This window comes from Pristiophorus japonicus, chromosome 12, assembly GCF_044704955.1.
Source record: "Pristiophorus japonicus isolate sPriJap1 chromosome 12, sPriJap1.hap1, whole genome shotgun sequence".
In the NCBI taxonomy this organism is placed as follows: domain Eukaryota; kingdom Metazoa; phylum Chordata; class Chondrichthyes; family Pristiophoridae; genus Pristiophorus; species Pristiophorus japonicus.
In genome coordinates, this window is record NC_091988.1 from 59,261,114 (window position 1) to 59,277,325 (window position 16,212).

The 16,212-nt window shown below is 45.5% G+C and overlaps 1 protein-coding gene across 2 annotated transcripts in view; it reads left to right on the plus strand.

Moving 5' to 3' along the window:
- Nucleotides 1–14,682, plus strand: part of LOC139277284 (macrophage-stimulating protein receptor-like) — a 211,068-nt gene extending 196,386 nt beyond the window's left edge. For both annotated transcript variants that reach the window (XM_070895548.1, XM_070895549.1), the window contains exons 19-21: nt 1,266–1,431; nt 6,252–6,388; nt 8,695–14,682. In XM_070895548.1, coding sequence (XP_070751649.1) covers nt 1,266–1,431; nt 6,252–6,388; nt 8,695–8,902 — 511 coding nt within the window. In that variant the 3' untranslated portion in view covers nt 8,903–14,682. The remainder of the gene's footprint in view (nt 1–1,265; nt 1,432–6,251; nt 6,389–8,694) is intronic.
- Nucleotides 14,683–16,212: the final 1,530 nt, after the last annotated feature.

A 16,212-nucleotide genomic window follows, 5' to 3' on the forward strand; every position in this document is an offset into this window, starting at 1 on the left:
ATGGCAGCAACATCAGATAATTGGTTTGTGGTTAGAAACTGGATTAAAAGGCTGTATTCAATCAGTTAGGTACAGGGCTCTGAAGTGCGACAAGGTTGGGTTATGTACCTGAGCAATCGAAAAGTGATTATTTTTCAACATCAAATATATGAATCATAGAATCATGGAATGGTTACAGAAGGAGGCCATTCGGCCCATTGAGGTTATGCCGGCTCTCTGCAAGAGCCCTTCAGCGAGTCCCACTCCCCTGCCCTTTCCCCGTAGCCCTGCATTTTTTTTTTTCTTTCAGGTATTTATCCAACTTCCTTTTGAAAGCCACGGTTGAGTCAGCCTCCACCACCCTTTCAGGCAGTGCATTCCAGGTCATAACCACTTGCTGCGTAAAATGAGTAGAAGTATCGGATACATTTCCTGGTCTGCCAATCCCTCTCAAGTGAGATAACTTGCCCAAGAAGAGTAGGGATTAATCCGTTTTGGCAAAGGGATCTTGATAGGATTTCTTAAAGCACTAACCATTGAAATTGTACCTCAAAATTGCGGGGCTGGAATTTGGTGGTTTGCGCCACCCGTTCGCGCCGGAAAGGGCGGCTAATGGGCCGCTAAGCACCTACCGATGGAGCAGCGCACTGTCCTCGCCTCCCGAAAACTTCAATGGAGCGGTGGGGCGGCGCTAAGAGGTAGCGCTGCACACTCTAGCACCACCCATGTGGTGATATCATCGAGAGTGTGGCGAATTTGAATTGGATTGCTTGCTTTACCGGCAGGCGCTGTTCCCGACAGGGAAAGCGTTTGGTACATCGGTGATTCCGGGGCAGTATCGTCCGGAGAGCGAGGTAAGTTGTGAAGTTTAATTTATTTAACTTCTATTTATTTATGGCAGCAGTGGGGAAGTGTCATTGAAGTTTTCAGTAACATTTTTTTCTCAAGTTCAGGCACCAGGATACCGGCATCCTAGTGGCAAAAAATTGAGCAGGCCTCGTGCGCTATCGTTTCATTGGTGCCTGAGGACGAGTGTGTGTAACACTTCTCTTCTAGCGCTCCACTCTCCTCTTTGGGGAAAACAACTGAATTTTGAGGTGGGAGACACTGCCTGGCGCTAATGTTAGCGGTCAGGCGGGGTCACCGCCTCAATGCGGGCGGCACTGAATTTCCACCCCGCTGTTTATGGGGCGAGAGCTGATCTACCGTACAATGAGTCCAAGTATCGAATCCACACGGAGAGCTGATCCACACTGTTGGCTTGTGCTTTTCTTTGAATGCTTTAGGCTGGACGAGTCATTTATAGTGAAGGTGGCAGACTTTGGCATGGCCCGGGACGTGTTGGACAAAGAGTATTACAGCATTCAAAACCATCGGTCAGCCAAGCTACCCGTGAAATGGATGGCGCTCGAAAGTCTGCAGACTCAAAAGTTCACAACTAAGTCTGATGTGGTAGGTTTGTGTTTGTTCTATTAGGGCACTTCTGTTGTGTGTTGTTGGTCTTTAATTGTATTTCCTTACTTCATAGAATAACACAGTGTAATGTATTTGCTTCATGGGTTCTTTGCTTAAGAATTTATAGTAACACATTGCTATTAAGGACTAATTAAGGACTGGCTAAGCCACTCACAACTCAACAGCTCTACACTATTTTGGTTAGAATTTTAAAATCAAGTAGCCCCTTTTACTAAGGGCACTAGAACCCACAAATTTCCAAATTAACTGGGAACTTTGACTGTTCAAATTAAATTAAAGTTCTGTTCCCGGGGGTGATGATGCACTCCAGTCCCTCCGGTGCCCACCTCTCGCGGAAGGCTGCGAGCGTACCGGTGGATACCGCGTGCTCCATCTCCAGGGACACCCTGGCGCGAACGTAACCACAGAAGAGAGGCAGGCAGTCGGGCTGAACGACCCTCTCAACCGCCCGCTGCCTGGACCGGTTAATGGCCACTTTGCCCAGGCCCAGGAGCAGTCCTGCGAGGAGGCCCACCGACCTGCCTGCTCCCCTCCGCACAGGGTGCCCAAAGATCATGAGTGTGGGACTGAAGTGCAGCCAGAATTTGAGGAGCAGCCCCTTCAAATAATGGAAGAGGGGCTGCAACCTCGCACATTCAGCATAACATGGAACACGGACTCTTCCAGACAGCAGAAATTACAGGCGACCTGGGAGTCCGTGAACCACCTTAAAAACCTACTGCACGGGACTGCCCCATGCAACACCCTCCAGGCCATGTCCCCAATGAATAAAGGGGAGGAATTCCACATAGAGAACACTCCATAGGGGACCCCCGCCTCTTCCAGATGGCAAGATGGAAGATGGTGTGCCATGGCGTGTCCGGAAGGCAGACGAGGATGGCAAAGTGGAGAGTGTGCAAGAGCAGCCCGTACATGAATCCTCTCTGCGCAGAACGGAAAGGCACAGAGAGATCAACAGCTCGACAAACCTGAGAGCATACTCACAGGTGCATACAGTACACATGGCTGGGTGTTGTTCCACATAAAACCTTTTATTTTCTTTCATCCTTGGGTCTTTCCTCACCAAACTGGTGATGTGGTGAATATATGTGGCCAGGATTCCAATGTTATTCACCCACCAGTACGACTCTATGTGAGTGAGTAGCTGGCCTTCCTACTGGTGCCTCCCTAGGATGGCATAACTGAGATTTTCATCGTGCTTTGTCTCGGGACGTTTTATATAAATGCAAGGTATTTGTTGTGTAGGGGATCAAAGGTGTGAATCCATGTGTTCTCATCATCATGCAGCAACGAGCTTTATTCATAAGCTTGAAGTACATGTGACATCCTGACTGTGCTCTGCCTGTATGAGTGTGTTTCTTTTGCGTTTCTCTGCAGCCTTTGACACGGTTGACCACTCCATCCTCCTCCAATGCCTGTCCACGAATGTCTAGCTAGGTGGAACTGCACTCACCTGGTTCCATTCTTATCTATCTAATCGTAGCCAGAAAATCTCCAGTAATGGCTTCTCTTCCCACTCCCGCATCATTACCTCTGGTGTCCCCCAAGTATCAGTCCTTGGCCCCCTCTTATTTCTCATCTATATGTTGCCCCTTGGAGATATCATCCGAAAACACGGAGTCACTTTCCACATGTACGCAGATGACACCCAGCTCTACCTCTCCACCACTTCTCTCGACCCCTGCTTGGTATCTAAATTGTCAGACTGCTTGTCCGACATCCAATACTGGATGAGCAGAAATTTTCTCCAATTAAATATTGGGAAGACCGAAGTCATTATCTTTGGTCCCCGCCACAAACTGCGTTCCCTAACCACTGACTCCATCCCTCTCCCTAGCATCAATCTGAGGGTGAACAAGACGGTTCGCAACCTAGGTGTCATATTTGACCCTGAAGTGAGTTTCCAGCCACATATCCGCAGCATAACTAAAACCACCTTTTTCCACCTCCGTAACATTGCCCGCCTCTGCCCCTGCCTCAGCTCTTCTGCTGCTGAAAACTTCATCCATGCCTTTGTTACCTCTAGAGTTGACTACTCCAACTCACTCCTGGCCGGCCTTCCACATTCCACACTACGTAAACTTGAAGTCATCCAAAACTCAGCAGCCCATGTACTAATCCGCACCAAGTCAAGATCACCCATCACCCCTATACTTTCTGACCTACATTGGCTCCCAGTTAAAGAATGCCTCGATTTCAAAATTCTCATCCTTGTTTACAAATTACTCCATGGACTTGCCCCTCCCTATCTCTGTAATCTTTTTCAGCCTCACAATCCCACAAGATGTCTGCGCTCCTCAAATTCTGGCCTCTTGACCATCCTTCATTATAACTGCTGAACCATCGATGGACGTGCCTTCAGCTGCCTGGGCCCTAAGCTCTGGAACTCCCTCCCTAAACCTTTCTGCTTCTCTACCTCTCTTTCCTCCTTTAAGATGTTTGTTAAAACCTACCTCTTTAAACAAGCTTTTGATCATCTGCCTTAATTTCTTCTGTGGCTTTGGTGTCAAATTTATTTGTTTGTCTGTAACACTGTTGTGAAGCGCCTTGGGATGTTTTACTCCGTTAAAGGCGCTATATAAATAAAAGTTATTATTATTATTATTATTGTGAAGTATTTCTGTGTCACATACCATTCTCCAGTTGAAGGGTTTGGAAGATGAGCTGCTTCCAGGTCTCTATGACTGGGGATACTGCAACAGCGATTCCCCGGAGTGTGGGAAGAAGAGAATGATAATCTCTACTTTTTCTCCTCTCCTGCCAGGTATCCATGGCCAGGATTACTGATGCTTGGTGGCTCCCCCACCATGATCTCTGGTGTCCCCCAATGATATATCCTTGGCCCCCTCCTATTTCTCATCTACATGTTGTCCCTAGGCGATATTATCCAAAAACACGGCATCAGCTTCTGCATGTACGCTGAAGACACCCAGCTCTACCTCTCCACCGACTCCACCCCTGCCTCAGCTCATCCGCTGCTGAAGCCCTCATCCATGCCTTTGTTACCTCCAGTCTTAACTATTCTAACGCACTCATATGCCGGCCTCCCACGATCTACCCTCCATAACCCTGCTGCCGGTGTTACTACACTCGCCCATCACCCTTGAGCTCGCTGACCTACATTGGTTCCCGGTGAAGCAATGCCTCGATTTTAAAATTCTCATCCTTGTTTTCAAATCATTCATCCCTTTCCTATCTCTGTAACCACCTCCAGCCCTACTACCCTCTCGAGATGTCTGCCCTCCTCCAATTCTGGCCTCTTGAGCATCCCCAATTTTAATCGTTCCACCATTGGTGGCCGTGCCTTCAGTTGCCAAGGCCCTAAGCTCTGGAACTCCCTGCCTAAACCTCTTCGCCCCTCTCTTTCCTCCTATAGGACATTCCTTAAAACCTACCTCTTTGACCAGGCTTTTGGTCATCTGCCCTAATATCTCCTTATGTGGCTCGGTGTCAGATTTTGTTTGATAACGCTCCTGTGAAGCGGCTTGAGACGTTTTACTACCTTAAAGGTGCTATATAAATACAAGTTTTTGTTGTTGAATAAGTAAAATTCTATTTTTATTACACAGGGTTACTGGTGTGTTGAGGATTCCAATTCCATCCATTCTTTTATGACCATAAATCTGTTGCCTTGCTCATAGCATAACCGAGTAAAAACCATGCAGTGAGCAGTAGGCGTGACCACACACCCACCTACTCTGTGATTATAGCTTGGTCAGAGCATAGCTGTGTTACACAATGTGGTTGCATTTCATAGAAATATGGAAAATCTAGAGGCTGGAAAACCTGTAGGCGCAACTAGGCTGCCTCTGCATACTTTGTGTTCCTTTACAAGATTCATGTCCAATTTGACCTTTGAGAGATCTAAGCTACTTGCCGCAATAATCTCGCTTGCTCAGCTTTTCCAAAGGCCAACCCACTTCCCAGTGAAATAATCTGAAACCAACCCTCTTCAGCTTATACATATGTTTCCGTACCCTGTTATCCTGCACTAAACTGATTATCCCCTGACTGAACCCCTACATAAAACGTTTGTGTAAAATTCCACAGTGAACCATTTCAAAGTCATCATTAACCTAATTGTAAACTAAATGGAGTAGTTTTATAACTGTTAGAATAGCACTCATGGGACTTTTATACAAACATGTTAATTGGCATACTTCCAGAAGAAATTAAACCCTTAAAATATATTTTTAATAACATTGCGGAACGTTGGGTTAGAGGAAGTGATCAATCCTTCATAGAATCATAGAAATTAACAGCACAGAAGGAGGTCATTTGTCCCATCGTGTCCGCACCGGACGACAAAGAGCTATCAAGCCTAATCCCACTTTCCAGCTCTTGGTCCGTGGACTTGTAGGTTACGGCACTTCAAGTGCACATCCAAGTACTTTTTAAATGTGGTGAGTGTTTCTGCCTCTACCACCCTTTCATCCTCTGGGTGAAGAAACTTCTCCTCAAATCTCCTCTAAACCTCCTACCAATTACTTTAAATCTATGCCCCCTGGCTGTTGACACCACTGCTGAGGGATATAGGTCCTTCCTATCCACTTTATCTAGGCCCCTCATAATTGTATACGCCTCAATTAGGTCTCCTCTCAGCCTCCTCTGCTCCAAAGAAAACAACCCCAGCCTTTCCAATCTTTCCTCATAGCTAAAATTCTCCAGTCCATGCAACATCCTTATTTATATCATCCGCACCAATGCAATCCATTGGGACTTAAACAGTGTTGTTTTGTGCAATATCTATGGCTATTTGCAGATTGATTGACCTTTGTCGGTATTGTTCTATTCAGTGGTCCTTTGGAGTGCTGCTGTGGGAGCTGCTAACTCGAGGGGCACCGCCCTACCCCGAGATAGATCCTTATGACGTCACAAGATACTTGTTAAAGGGGAGAAGATTGCCTCAGCCAGAATACTGCCCAGATGAGCTGTGAGTGTTTTGTATATGGTTGTTCTTTGTTTCATTCTAATGTTGAAGGAAGAATTCGTCTCCTTTGTTAATGACATTTCTACAACTTTAGTCCAATCCTAAACAGTGAGGTTCAGCCATCGTAAAAGGCCTCAAACCATTTCTGTAAATGCAACTAATTTAAGTGACTTCCCAACACAGTGCTTTTACTTGACTTTCTAGGTCAGGATCTCTGTGCCGCCTCTTACACTGGGATCAGTCTCTGTAGGTACGCTGGGCTCTACGGTACAAAGGGAGACTCGGGCCTAGAAATTGGGCTGCATAGTGCCTGTTTTTCAGGTGCTACGCGGCTTACTAAGGCCCCAAAATGGCAGGCAGGACTTGCTCGCACACATTTGGCTGGAAGTGCGCCGCCCACCATATTGGGAAAGGACAAACAACAGATGTCCTTTACCCATGCCTGAAGCAGGCTTTAGGCCCCAGGTTGTCTCACCCATCTCCGACCCCGTCCACTTATCTGAGTGCCTCATTTCTTAGCAGCCCTCTCCACGTTATGCCAGTGGGCTGTAACGTTACGCCGGCTCTGGCGATTGGTTCCAAGGCCTAATATCAGGGGGCCCTTGGACCTTGTTATTCTGGCACAGGGTACTTACCCTGCCCTTCCCCCACGCCCCCCGAGCCACCAAAAATGGGAGCGCCTGAATTTCTAGGCCCCAGAATCCAAACCTGCAGAACCACCTTCATGTGTTGAGTCTGCTGGAACTCGTGCCTTCATTCCAATGGCAAAGTTGGCGTTGACTTGGCCGTCCGGCGTAGTTCACAACCACGACAATGGTGCACCTGCCTTCCTGTAATGCCAAAGCATCTTAGAACTAGGAAACATGAATTGGCAATAGAGGTATAAAGCTGGTGAGGACCACGCTGTTGCCACCGGCTCCTGGTGCATGGGCCACGTGCAGCTGGCAGCGACACCAAAAATAAAGAGTCAGGATTGGCCACGGCCAGCGACTGAGATGACCCACTGTCACCTGCCTTGGCAAACGGGGAAAGCTTATTTTGGCACTAATGCTGGTTGTGCAATGACCTGCACGTCAGGAGCCAGTGGCACCAGCGCAGCACTAAGCCAATCGAAAAGCTCCTTAAGATAAACAGGAGGAGAGTACGGGGCACACTACAGAAGAGCGAACCTGGGATACTGGCGGGCAGCTCGCTGTTGCCCTCAGCACAGTATGCAACATCAGCAAAGAGTGAAAACAAGATTTCAGTGTGTGCAGAACCAGAGGGATAGAACCTTTAGTCCCAGGGTATAACTGTGAGCATCTACAAAGCATTGGTTGGGTCCCACTTTCAGAATTGTGTACAATTCGCATCGCCGTATGACAGTGGGGACCCTCTGGCTTCAGAAAGGGTAGGTTTGCTATCTTTTGCGTAAAGTGCTCCTCTGTGCTGCACACACATCCCCGTGAAGGGATATGGGGATCGTGCAAATTAAATATTTTACACAAAAAAATTTTTTTTTTAATTTTTTTTTCCCATCTATGTTTTAACAGGGCTAAAAAGAAACTTGCCTTAATGGACGGGGTTTTTAATATATAAATGTGTGATAACATTTTATTTTTCTAATTTTTAGAACTCTTACGCTGGTAAACGCATTCCTTATGCTTGCTTTTATCAGCCGAAGAATTTGAGGGACATTTGCTGGGCAGGAGTTGGTGCAAATAGCCCAAATCTCCACCCGCGGAGGCCTTTTTCCGTCGCATGCGCGCAATCTGCCAAATGACATTTTTGACGGATCAGAAGTGCTGGGCTTAGGCGCATGCGCGTCGCATACCTAAACCCGGAACCTGTGGGGACCTCATGGGCATGTCACACTTCGTGGGGAGCGCAATTTCAATCCCATTAGTATTGGAATCCGGACACTTTATAGCGGTTTTTAAGTTGGACACCCATTTGCTTCAATCTCTGCGTTAAAAAAATCCATGACCAAGCCCTTTGTGTGTACTTCAGCTTTGAAGATGAACTCATCAATGCAGCATGGGGAAAGGCAGAGAAAGAGACAGCACTTTAAACTTTGCTTGCAGCTCTTTAAGTCTCTGCAACAGGGCAGAAAACCCTGCCTCCCGAGCCGATGAGTTTCCAGCTGTGTCCTGCTGCATGGGTGGGTACTTGCATTGAATAATGAATGAGCACTGAGTCGGGAAGGTTTAGCAGGAACGCTGGTTGGGATGGACCATTACGCACCATTCCCGGTTGGAAATCCGGAAGAGCTGGAAATGTAACATGGTCCACAGGGCGGCTTAATTTTAACGGCATTCTTTCTTGCCCAGGTTTAACATCATGCTGCGTTGCTGGGATCCAAAGTCAGAACTGCGTCCAAAATTTACAGAACTTGTCGATGAAATCGGAGAGATGCAATCCATATTGGAAGGAGAACACTATATTAACTTGCAAGTGAATTACGTGAATTTGGGTAACAGCCAGCCTTACCCTGCAGTGGACACTACTGATGATGAATTCGATCCGGATTCAGAGTGATTACATCTTGCTGCACTTGCTGACGCATCAGTTCAAAAACATTGACTTGAATTTCATGAGAATTTTATTTTTAAACACAATGAAAGTCATTACTACAATTAAGTTACTATTTCTTCCTCCATGTCAGCCAGTGGCTCAGTGGCTAGCACCCTCACCTTTGATGTCAGAAGGTTGTGGGTTCAAGCCCCATGCTAGAGACTTGAGCACATCAATCTAGGTTGACATTCCAGTGCAGTACTGAGGGAGTGCTGCGCTATCAGAGGTGCCGTCTTTCAGATGAGACGTTAAACCGAGGCCCTGTCTGCCCTCTCAGGTGGATGTAAAGATCCCACAGTGCTATTTTAAAGAAGAGCAGGATAGTTATCCCCAGTGTTCTGCTGAATATTTATCCCTCAACCTCAACATCACTAAAACAGATTATCTGGTTATTATCACATTGTTGTTTGTGGGAGCTTGCAGTGCGCAAATTGGCTGCCTCATTTCCTTCATCACAACAGTGACTACACTTCAAAAAGTACTTCATTGGCTGTGAAGCGCTTTGGGGCATCTGGTGGTTGTGAAAGGCGCTATAGAAATAGAAGTCTGTCTTTTCTTTCAGTATTTTTCCTCCTGTCATGTGTCTCTGCTCATTCCTCTGGCCAATGCACTCTGCAGGAAAGAACATGGGTCTCCTAAATTGTCAAGACATCTTCACAACTAAGAGTTCTGTCCAAAAACCAACCAACCAGGTGATGGTGATTTTCCTTTGGGCGGAGTGAAGGGGAATGGTAGCGGCTTTGTCCTCGGCAACATAATCTTACTAAGAGTTCTGAGCAACAGTGAGACCCAATGGCTTGTATAAACCACTGCAGCTTTCTGCCCCAGGAGTCACCCACAACAAAAGGGCATTGCAGGAAAGGTGAGGAATTATGCGATCACACCCTCAGTTAGATGTGGCATTTCTACCTAAGTATAAAGGAAAAGAATGAGCTGCAATGGAGCCAAATGTGTACAAAATCAAAGTTCAATTCAATAACTTGACTCCCATTAATTTCCAGTGGTTATATTCAGTTTACCATTCCGTACAAGCAACAAATGATGAAATACATCATCAGGTGCTGCTCCCTTGATGAAACATTTTGTAGTTAATTACAAAGCCTTAAGGTTAACAATATTATGCTGCCAGCAGCTGGCTGTATTTGTTTTTACAATGGGTACTGTATTATATATTCCTGACAATTGGAGAGCGCCACTGATCCTGCTTGCGTAAGAGGCCATTTGCCTGTTAGATTTAACAAAGAAAAATCTGGCAATTGCCATTAATTCTCTCTCCCATTTTACACCGCAATGGTTAGGTGGATGACTGATCTGTCACCGGCCCCTCTGTCTCTAGTCTTTTTCCCCCCTGTTTATGAGGAAGCATTTAACCTTTGCTTTCTTTCACCAAGTAATACGATGGATATTAAAAAGTAGAAATCGCGAGCGTGAATCTCGCTTTTTACGAGCAGGCGAGATGTCCGCAGCAGTTTGAAACCACTTGCGGAAGTCTCGTCACCTAATGATCCTATGCTTACTGCTTCCAGATTCAAATTATTAGACGGACAATCACAGACCATGTGCCCACAGTTTCCCACAATCTATTCTCTACAAGCTGCACTCCCGCTGGGAGAACAGAATTACAGTGAAGTGCTGCCAGTTAACTCAATTCCTCATCAGTTTGAATAATGAACATTCTAAAGGTTCAGGCTGAGAAATAGCTATTCAGACAATCAAGGTTAATCCCTGTGGTACCCTAACTCTCCTATTATAGCATCCACCTAGAAGGACAAGGGCAGCAGGCGCATGGGAACACCACCACCTCCACGTTCTCCTCCAAGTCACACATCATCTTGACTTGGAAATACATCGGCCATTCCTTCATCGCTGGGTCAAAATCCTGGAACTCCCTCCCTAACAGCATTGTGGGAGTACTCTCACCACATGGACTGCAGCGGTTCAAGGCGGCGGCTCACCACTACCTTCTCGAGGGTAATTAGGGATGGGCAATAAATGCTGGCCTTGCCAGCGAGGCCCGCAACCCAGGAACTAATGTTTTAAAAATCCAGCTGCATTTGTGACATCCTAATGTTTTTTGTATGGTCTACCTCGCCTGGCAAATCATTGATTGTTCTTTGAGTGGGGAACTATTCCCACATTACATTTTAAATTTACTTCTCACTGAATTTAACTTGACATCTTCTGGTCCTACTCTTGCTAACTATTTTAAAGAAATATGACTTTCTTTTTTTCTATGCTATTTATTATATGCATCTCGATAAGTTCCACGAGTAACTGCTTTCCTTCTAGATGGCACCATCTGAACTTCTCATCGTTTCTATTGATTCATCTGTATTGACGTGGAATCAGTCGTGATGATTTTCTCTGCACACTCTCCAATGCTCGTGTTTTTGTGCCAGGGTATATGCTGGATATATGTTCTCACTTAGCTGGAAAGATACGTCACAGTATGATTCGATTCTGTTCAATGTTTATCTCGTCTGCCAGGAGATGTTCCTGCTTTGCTTAGGATTTTTACCAACTGTAGGAAAAGCTGCTAATCTGTGTCCCCACAGCCCATTGAATCATTGTCAGTGAATTCAATCTTAAAAGGCACATAAAACACTGAACTGAAGCCTGTGATTTCTAAGATGTGCTGCTGTCTCCAGATTAAACTGGACCATGAGTTGATCGGACTGTGTTCTGCGTTCAAAACGCAGATAATTGCACAAGTGCTTCGTATTTAAATGTTCTGCTTGGGTTATGTGGAATTGGAGTGAATGGGAAGTAGTTTGAACTATTTGGATCCTGAGCGTGGATGAGAATTGTATTTTGGAATCAAGTCCGTCTCTACCTGGAGTTGAATGAACCAACAATCAAATTTAATGACCAGTGAAAGTCTCTAATAGTGAAACGTGTACAGGCTGTTACAATGCAGCATTTATTTTTGTACATTTATTTTGTATTTTTAAATTATAATAATTTTGGCCTTGAAATTGGGCTCCTTGAATGCTTAATGAAATTGTGTGAAAATTCTTTACCTTCTGCTTAACAGAGATGTTGACCTGTTTAGAATAAATGGGCCGATCTCTCGGTTAAAATAGTGGATGAAGCATCTGTGCCCTATTGTGTGAAGAGTCTAATTTCAAGGCACTTGTATTAAAAATGAGTTTTGATGGAACAGTACCCTTATTTTATTTTCCCCGGACCTACAAATTATGGATTTAAAGAGAACATTCAAAAGTGCCCAACATTTTCCCGTCTGAATCTGTGCCGGCTTGAAAACTGAAGGTTCGTGAAATCATGTCAGCAAGGACAAAATTCCATGATTTCAAATAACTCTTGTAATGCTTCCCTTATTGCCATGTTATTGAAAGTCAGGGCCAGACTTAGAGCAAAGAGTAAATATGAGGTTTCAAAGCTGATCGGCACAATGCATGTCAAAACACTGTTTTTGCATCTGTGAGGCTGTGGTCAAACATAAGAATGCAAGAACTAGGAGCAGGAGTAGGCCATTAGGCTCCTTGAGCCTGCTCTGCCATTCAACGAGATGATGGCTGATCCTCTACCTCCAGCTTCCCACACTATCCCCGTATAACCTGGCCAGACAGAGGAGATGAGGACCTCTTGAGAGCTTTGGCCTAGCGTTGAGCATTGAATCTCCTTCTGGAGAAATAGGAATGTTTCCAAATTCACCACGTTTGGTTCCGAGCAATTTAGATTCAACCACGTGTTGAGGTAAAGATATTGTTGCAGAGGTGTGCCCATGTGTTTATTTCCTTCCCCACAAATACCTCCTGTTTTCTTCCATTTTATGTACCACCGGCGTGCTAGGCCGCAGGCGCCTGCCAGTGTTGCTTTAGGAGATGGTTGAAGGAGAGAGAGATAGAGAGATTATGGGAAGCAGGGTGGGCACTTCAGATTAGGACCACTGCTCGTCTAGAGAATACATACCAATATGGGTGGGTTGAGCTGAATGGCCTGTTCTCTGTTGCAATTTCTATGTAATTTATGTGTGCCTTGCCAGGAAGTGCACAAGAGCATGTCACAAATAACTCTCCCTTTCATTTACTGTCTCGCTCAGAGAAGCACCCGATGCCTGTTCAGCCTCTTGCCATGGCACTGTGCTAAAATCAGGAACTTGATGATGGTTGCTATGCAACCCCCTGTACTCCTGTTGCTCTGATGTAGCACGTTTCAATGTGCTGGGTCATTGCATCATCTGCAGCTCCAACCTTTGCCGGCTCAGAGTTCTTGACTCAGCCCCTAGTTGCTTCACAGAAAACTCCCAATCTCTGTAACCTTCTTCAGCCCTACAACCCTCCGCAATCTCTGCGCTCCTCCAATTCTGGCCTCTTGCGCAGCCCTGATTTTCAGCGCTCCACCATTGGCGGCCGTGCCTTCAGCTACCTTGGGCTTGTGCTCTGGAATTTCCGCCCTAAACCTCTCCACCCCTCCTCCTTTAAGTCGCTCCTTAAAATCTACCTCTTTGATCAAGCTTTTGGTCACCTGCCCTAATCTCTTTATATGGCTCAGTGTAAAATTTTGTCTGATAAGGTTCCTATGAAGTTCCTTGGGACTATTTACTACATTAAAGACACTATATACATGCAAGTAGTTATTGAAGTAACTATCAGAAATAGATGTCCTCTGTAAAATAAAGTCACGCTCTCTCATGGCAGTATATAGTGGCCATGAGCCCAAATTTAGCATCAAGTTGCACAGATTTGACAGTAGAGGCCACAAGATACTGAATTTGGAAACAGATGTGGCACAGCAGTGCATTGAGGGTGCTTCTCTTGGGGTTTGAGGAACATTGTTAGAAGCATGTCCGGAAAGAGGGGTTGAATTACATGGGGGAATACTAACTGAGCAGTCACTAGAGACTAGATGGTCATGCCTGTTGTACATATGCAGGCATATCCAGAGATACAGTCGTAATGCGTTGTAACAGGAATGTGGAATGCATTCGAATATAGACTGAATCCAGCTGCACAAACAAGGCCCAAATTTTGAGTTTGTAACTTCTTCAATTATTACAGAGGGAATCTGTCACTTTGCATCTAATAAATGTCATCATCTGCTCTGAGAGTGCTTGATGTTCCACTCTTCAACATATCAAGACCAGGGTCTAGAATATAGAGCCATAGATAAAATAATAAATGTAAGATTTAGAACAGAGAGCAAGAGAAAGTTCTTTGGACAGAAAGTGGTGAGGTGTATAAGTTCACTTCCAGGGCTAGTGGCTGAGGCAGAAACTATGTAAACGTTCAAGATTAGTTTGGAGTGGCGTATGAAGGCTAAGGGGTTAACGGAATATGGGAACAGGGTGGGTAATTGTGATTAGGACTACTTGCTTGTGTGGAGGGTAAAGGCTGACGTAGACAGGTTAGGCCGAATGGCCTGCTTCCATGCTATGACCTTTATGTATTTCTATGCACGTCATCCTTTGAGTCAACGGGTATATGTTGCATTTAAATTATAAAGTAAGTTATAAACAAGGGAAAATTATTTCAAAAATGGCCACTGTTCAAGGTATCATTGGATAGATCTAACGGAATTTCAAATGCCAAATAGGATACTGTTTTTCAATAAACATTGTTATTAAAAATTTGAGTTGCAAAAAAAAAATGTTGGTGTTGGTGAAATGTATTTACTTAATTCTCAACTTTAGGTACAGAAATATTTGCGATGATCTGTATATACAGGAGTGTCCCACTGTGTGGCAGTGCATCCTGTACTTGAAAGACATTTTCTAATGAATGTGATCTGATTTTTTTTAAAGTAAATGTTAACTTAAATAAAATGAGTTGTTTAATATTAAAGCTGCTGATCCTGAGTTCATACAGTTTGTGCTTTTGTTTCTACTTTATGGGGTAGAAATTGCCCTCCGCCAGAAACGGGGCGCACCTACCTATCCGGCGAAATTCAGCTCCTCGGGTTTTTTTTCTAGCGGGGCAGAAATGGATCAGCATGGGGGCAGAAATGGGAGCGGAGCAGAGTGGGCGTCACCAGCAGGGGGATGGAGTGTTCGCAGCTGTCAGTCATCAGTGCCGCGCTGATGACATCATCTCGCTGGCACGTCTCAAGGTCTCTCCCCTTCAGGTAAAGGGGAGGGCCGATGCGAACTCTGCATTCATTTTAGTTAGGTCCACTGGGCCACCACGGAGGGTTTCGGCCGGCCCAGCGGGGCCATAATTGTTGAGCTGACTGTCGAAAAAAATAATATGGCGGCTGCGGCAGTGCGCCTGCTAATATTGTACCTTTGTTTAAAAAAAGGGAGAAAGAGATAGACTGAGTAATTTTAGGCCAGTCAGCCTAACCTCAGTGGTGGGAAAATTATTGGAAAAAGTCCTGAGGGACAGGATAAATCTACATTTGGAAAGACACGGATTAATCAAGGACAGTCAGCATCGATTTGTTAAGGGAAGGTCATGTCTGACTAACTTGATTGAATTTTTCGAGGAGGTAATCAGGAGGGTATGACATAGTGTATATAGATTTTAGCAAAGCTTTTGATAAGGTCCCACATGGCAGACTAGTCACTAAAATAATAGCCCATGGGATCAAGGGCAAAGTGGCAAGTTGGATCCAAAATTGGCTTAGAGGCAGGAAGCAAAGGTTAATGGTTGATGGGTGTTTTTGTAACTGGGAGGTAGTATCCAGTGAGGTTCCGCAGAGCTCGGTGCTAGGTCCCTTGCTTTTTGTGGTATATATCAATGACTTGGACTTTAATGATAGAGGTATGATTAAGAAGTTCTGGTCACCACATTACAGGAAAGATGTGATTGCACTGGAAAGGGTGCAGAGGAGATATACAAGAATGTTGCCTGGACTGGAGAATTTTGGCTAAGAGGACATGATGGGCCGAAATGGCCTCCTTCCGTGCTGTAAATTTCTATGATTCTATAATCCCCTTTAAGGGCGGCCATGCCCCCTTTTCACAAAACTGTCGGGGGCACATGCCTGCGACGGCGCCGCTCCAGTGGGGCAATTTCGGATAAAGGGCCATTTTGCGAGGGGATCCCCGCCAGGCGGTAAGGGGTGGGCGTGTGCACGCCATGGTGGGAAAACGGACGGAGCGGTCCCGGACACCGCTCCGCTCCTGAGGAAGGGAATTTCTAAAATGGCGGCCCCTCCACGGAGAGTCGGCCATTCCACGTCGCCCCATGGCTGCTGCTTTCCGGCAGCCAGAGGCCTTATCGAAAGGGGCAATGTTGGCTCCTATGTATCCAAATTGAGAAACCTGGGTAAAGGACCATGGCTCTGAGTGCAGGACATAAAAACATAAGAAT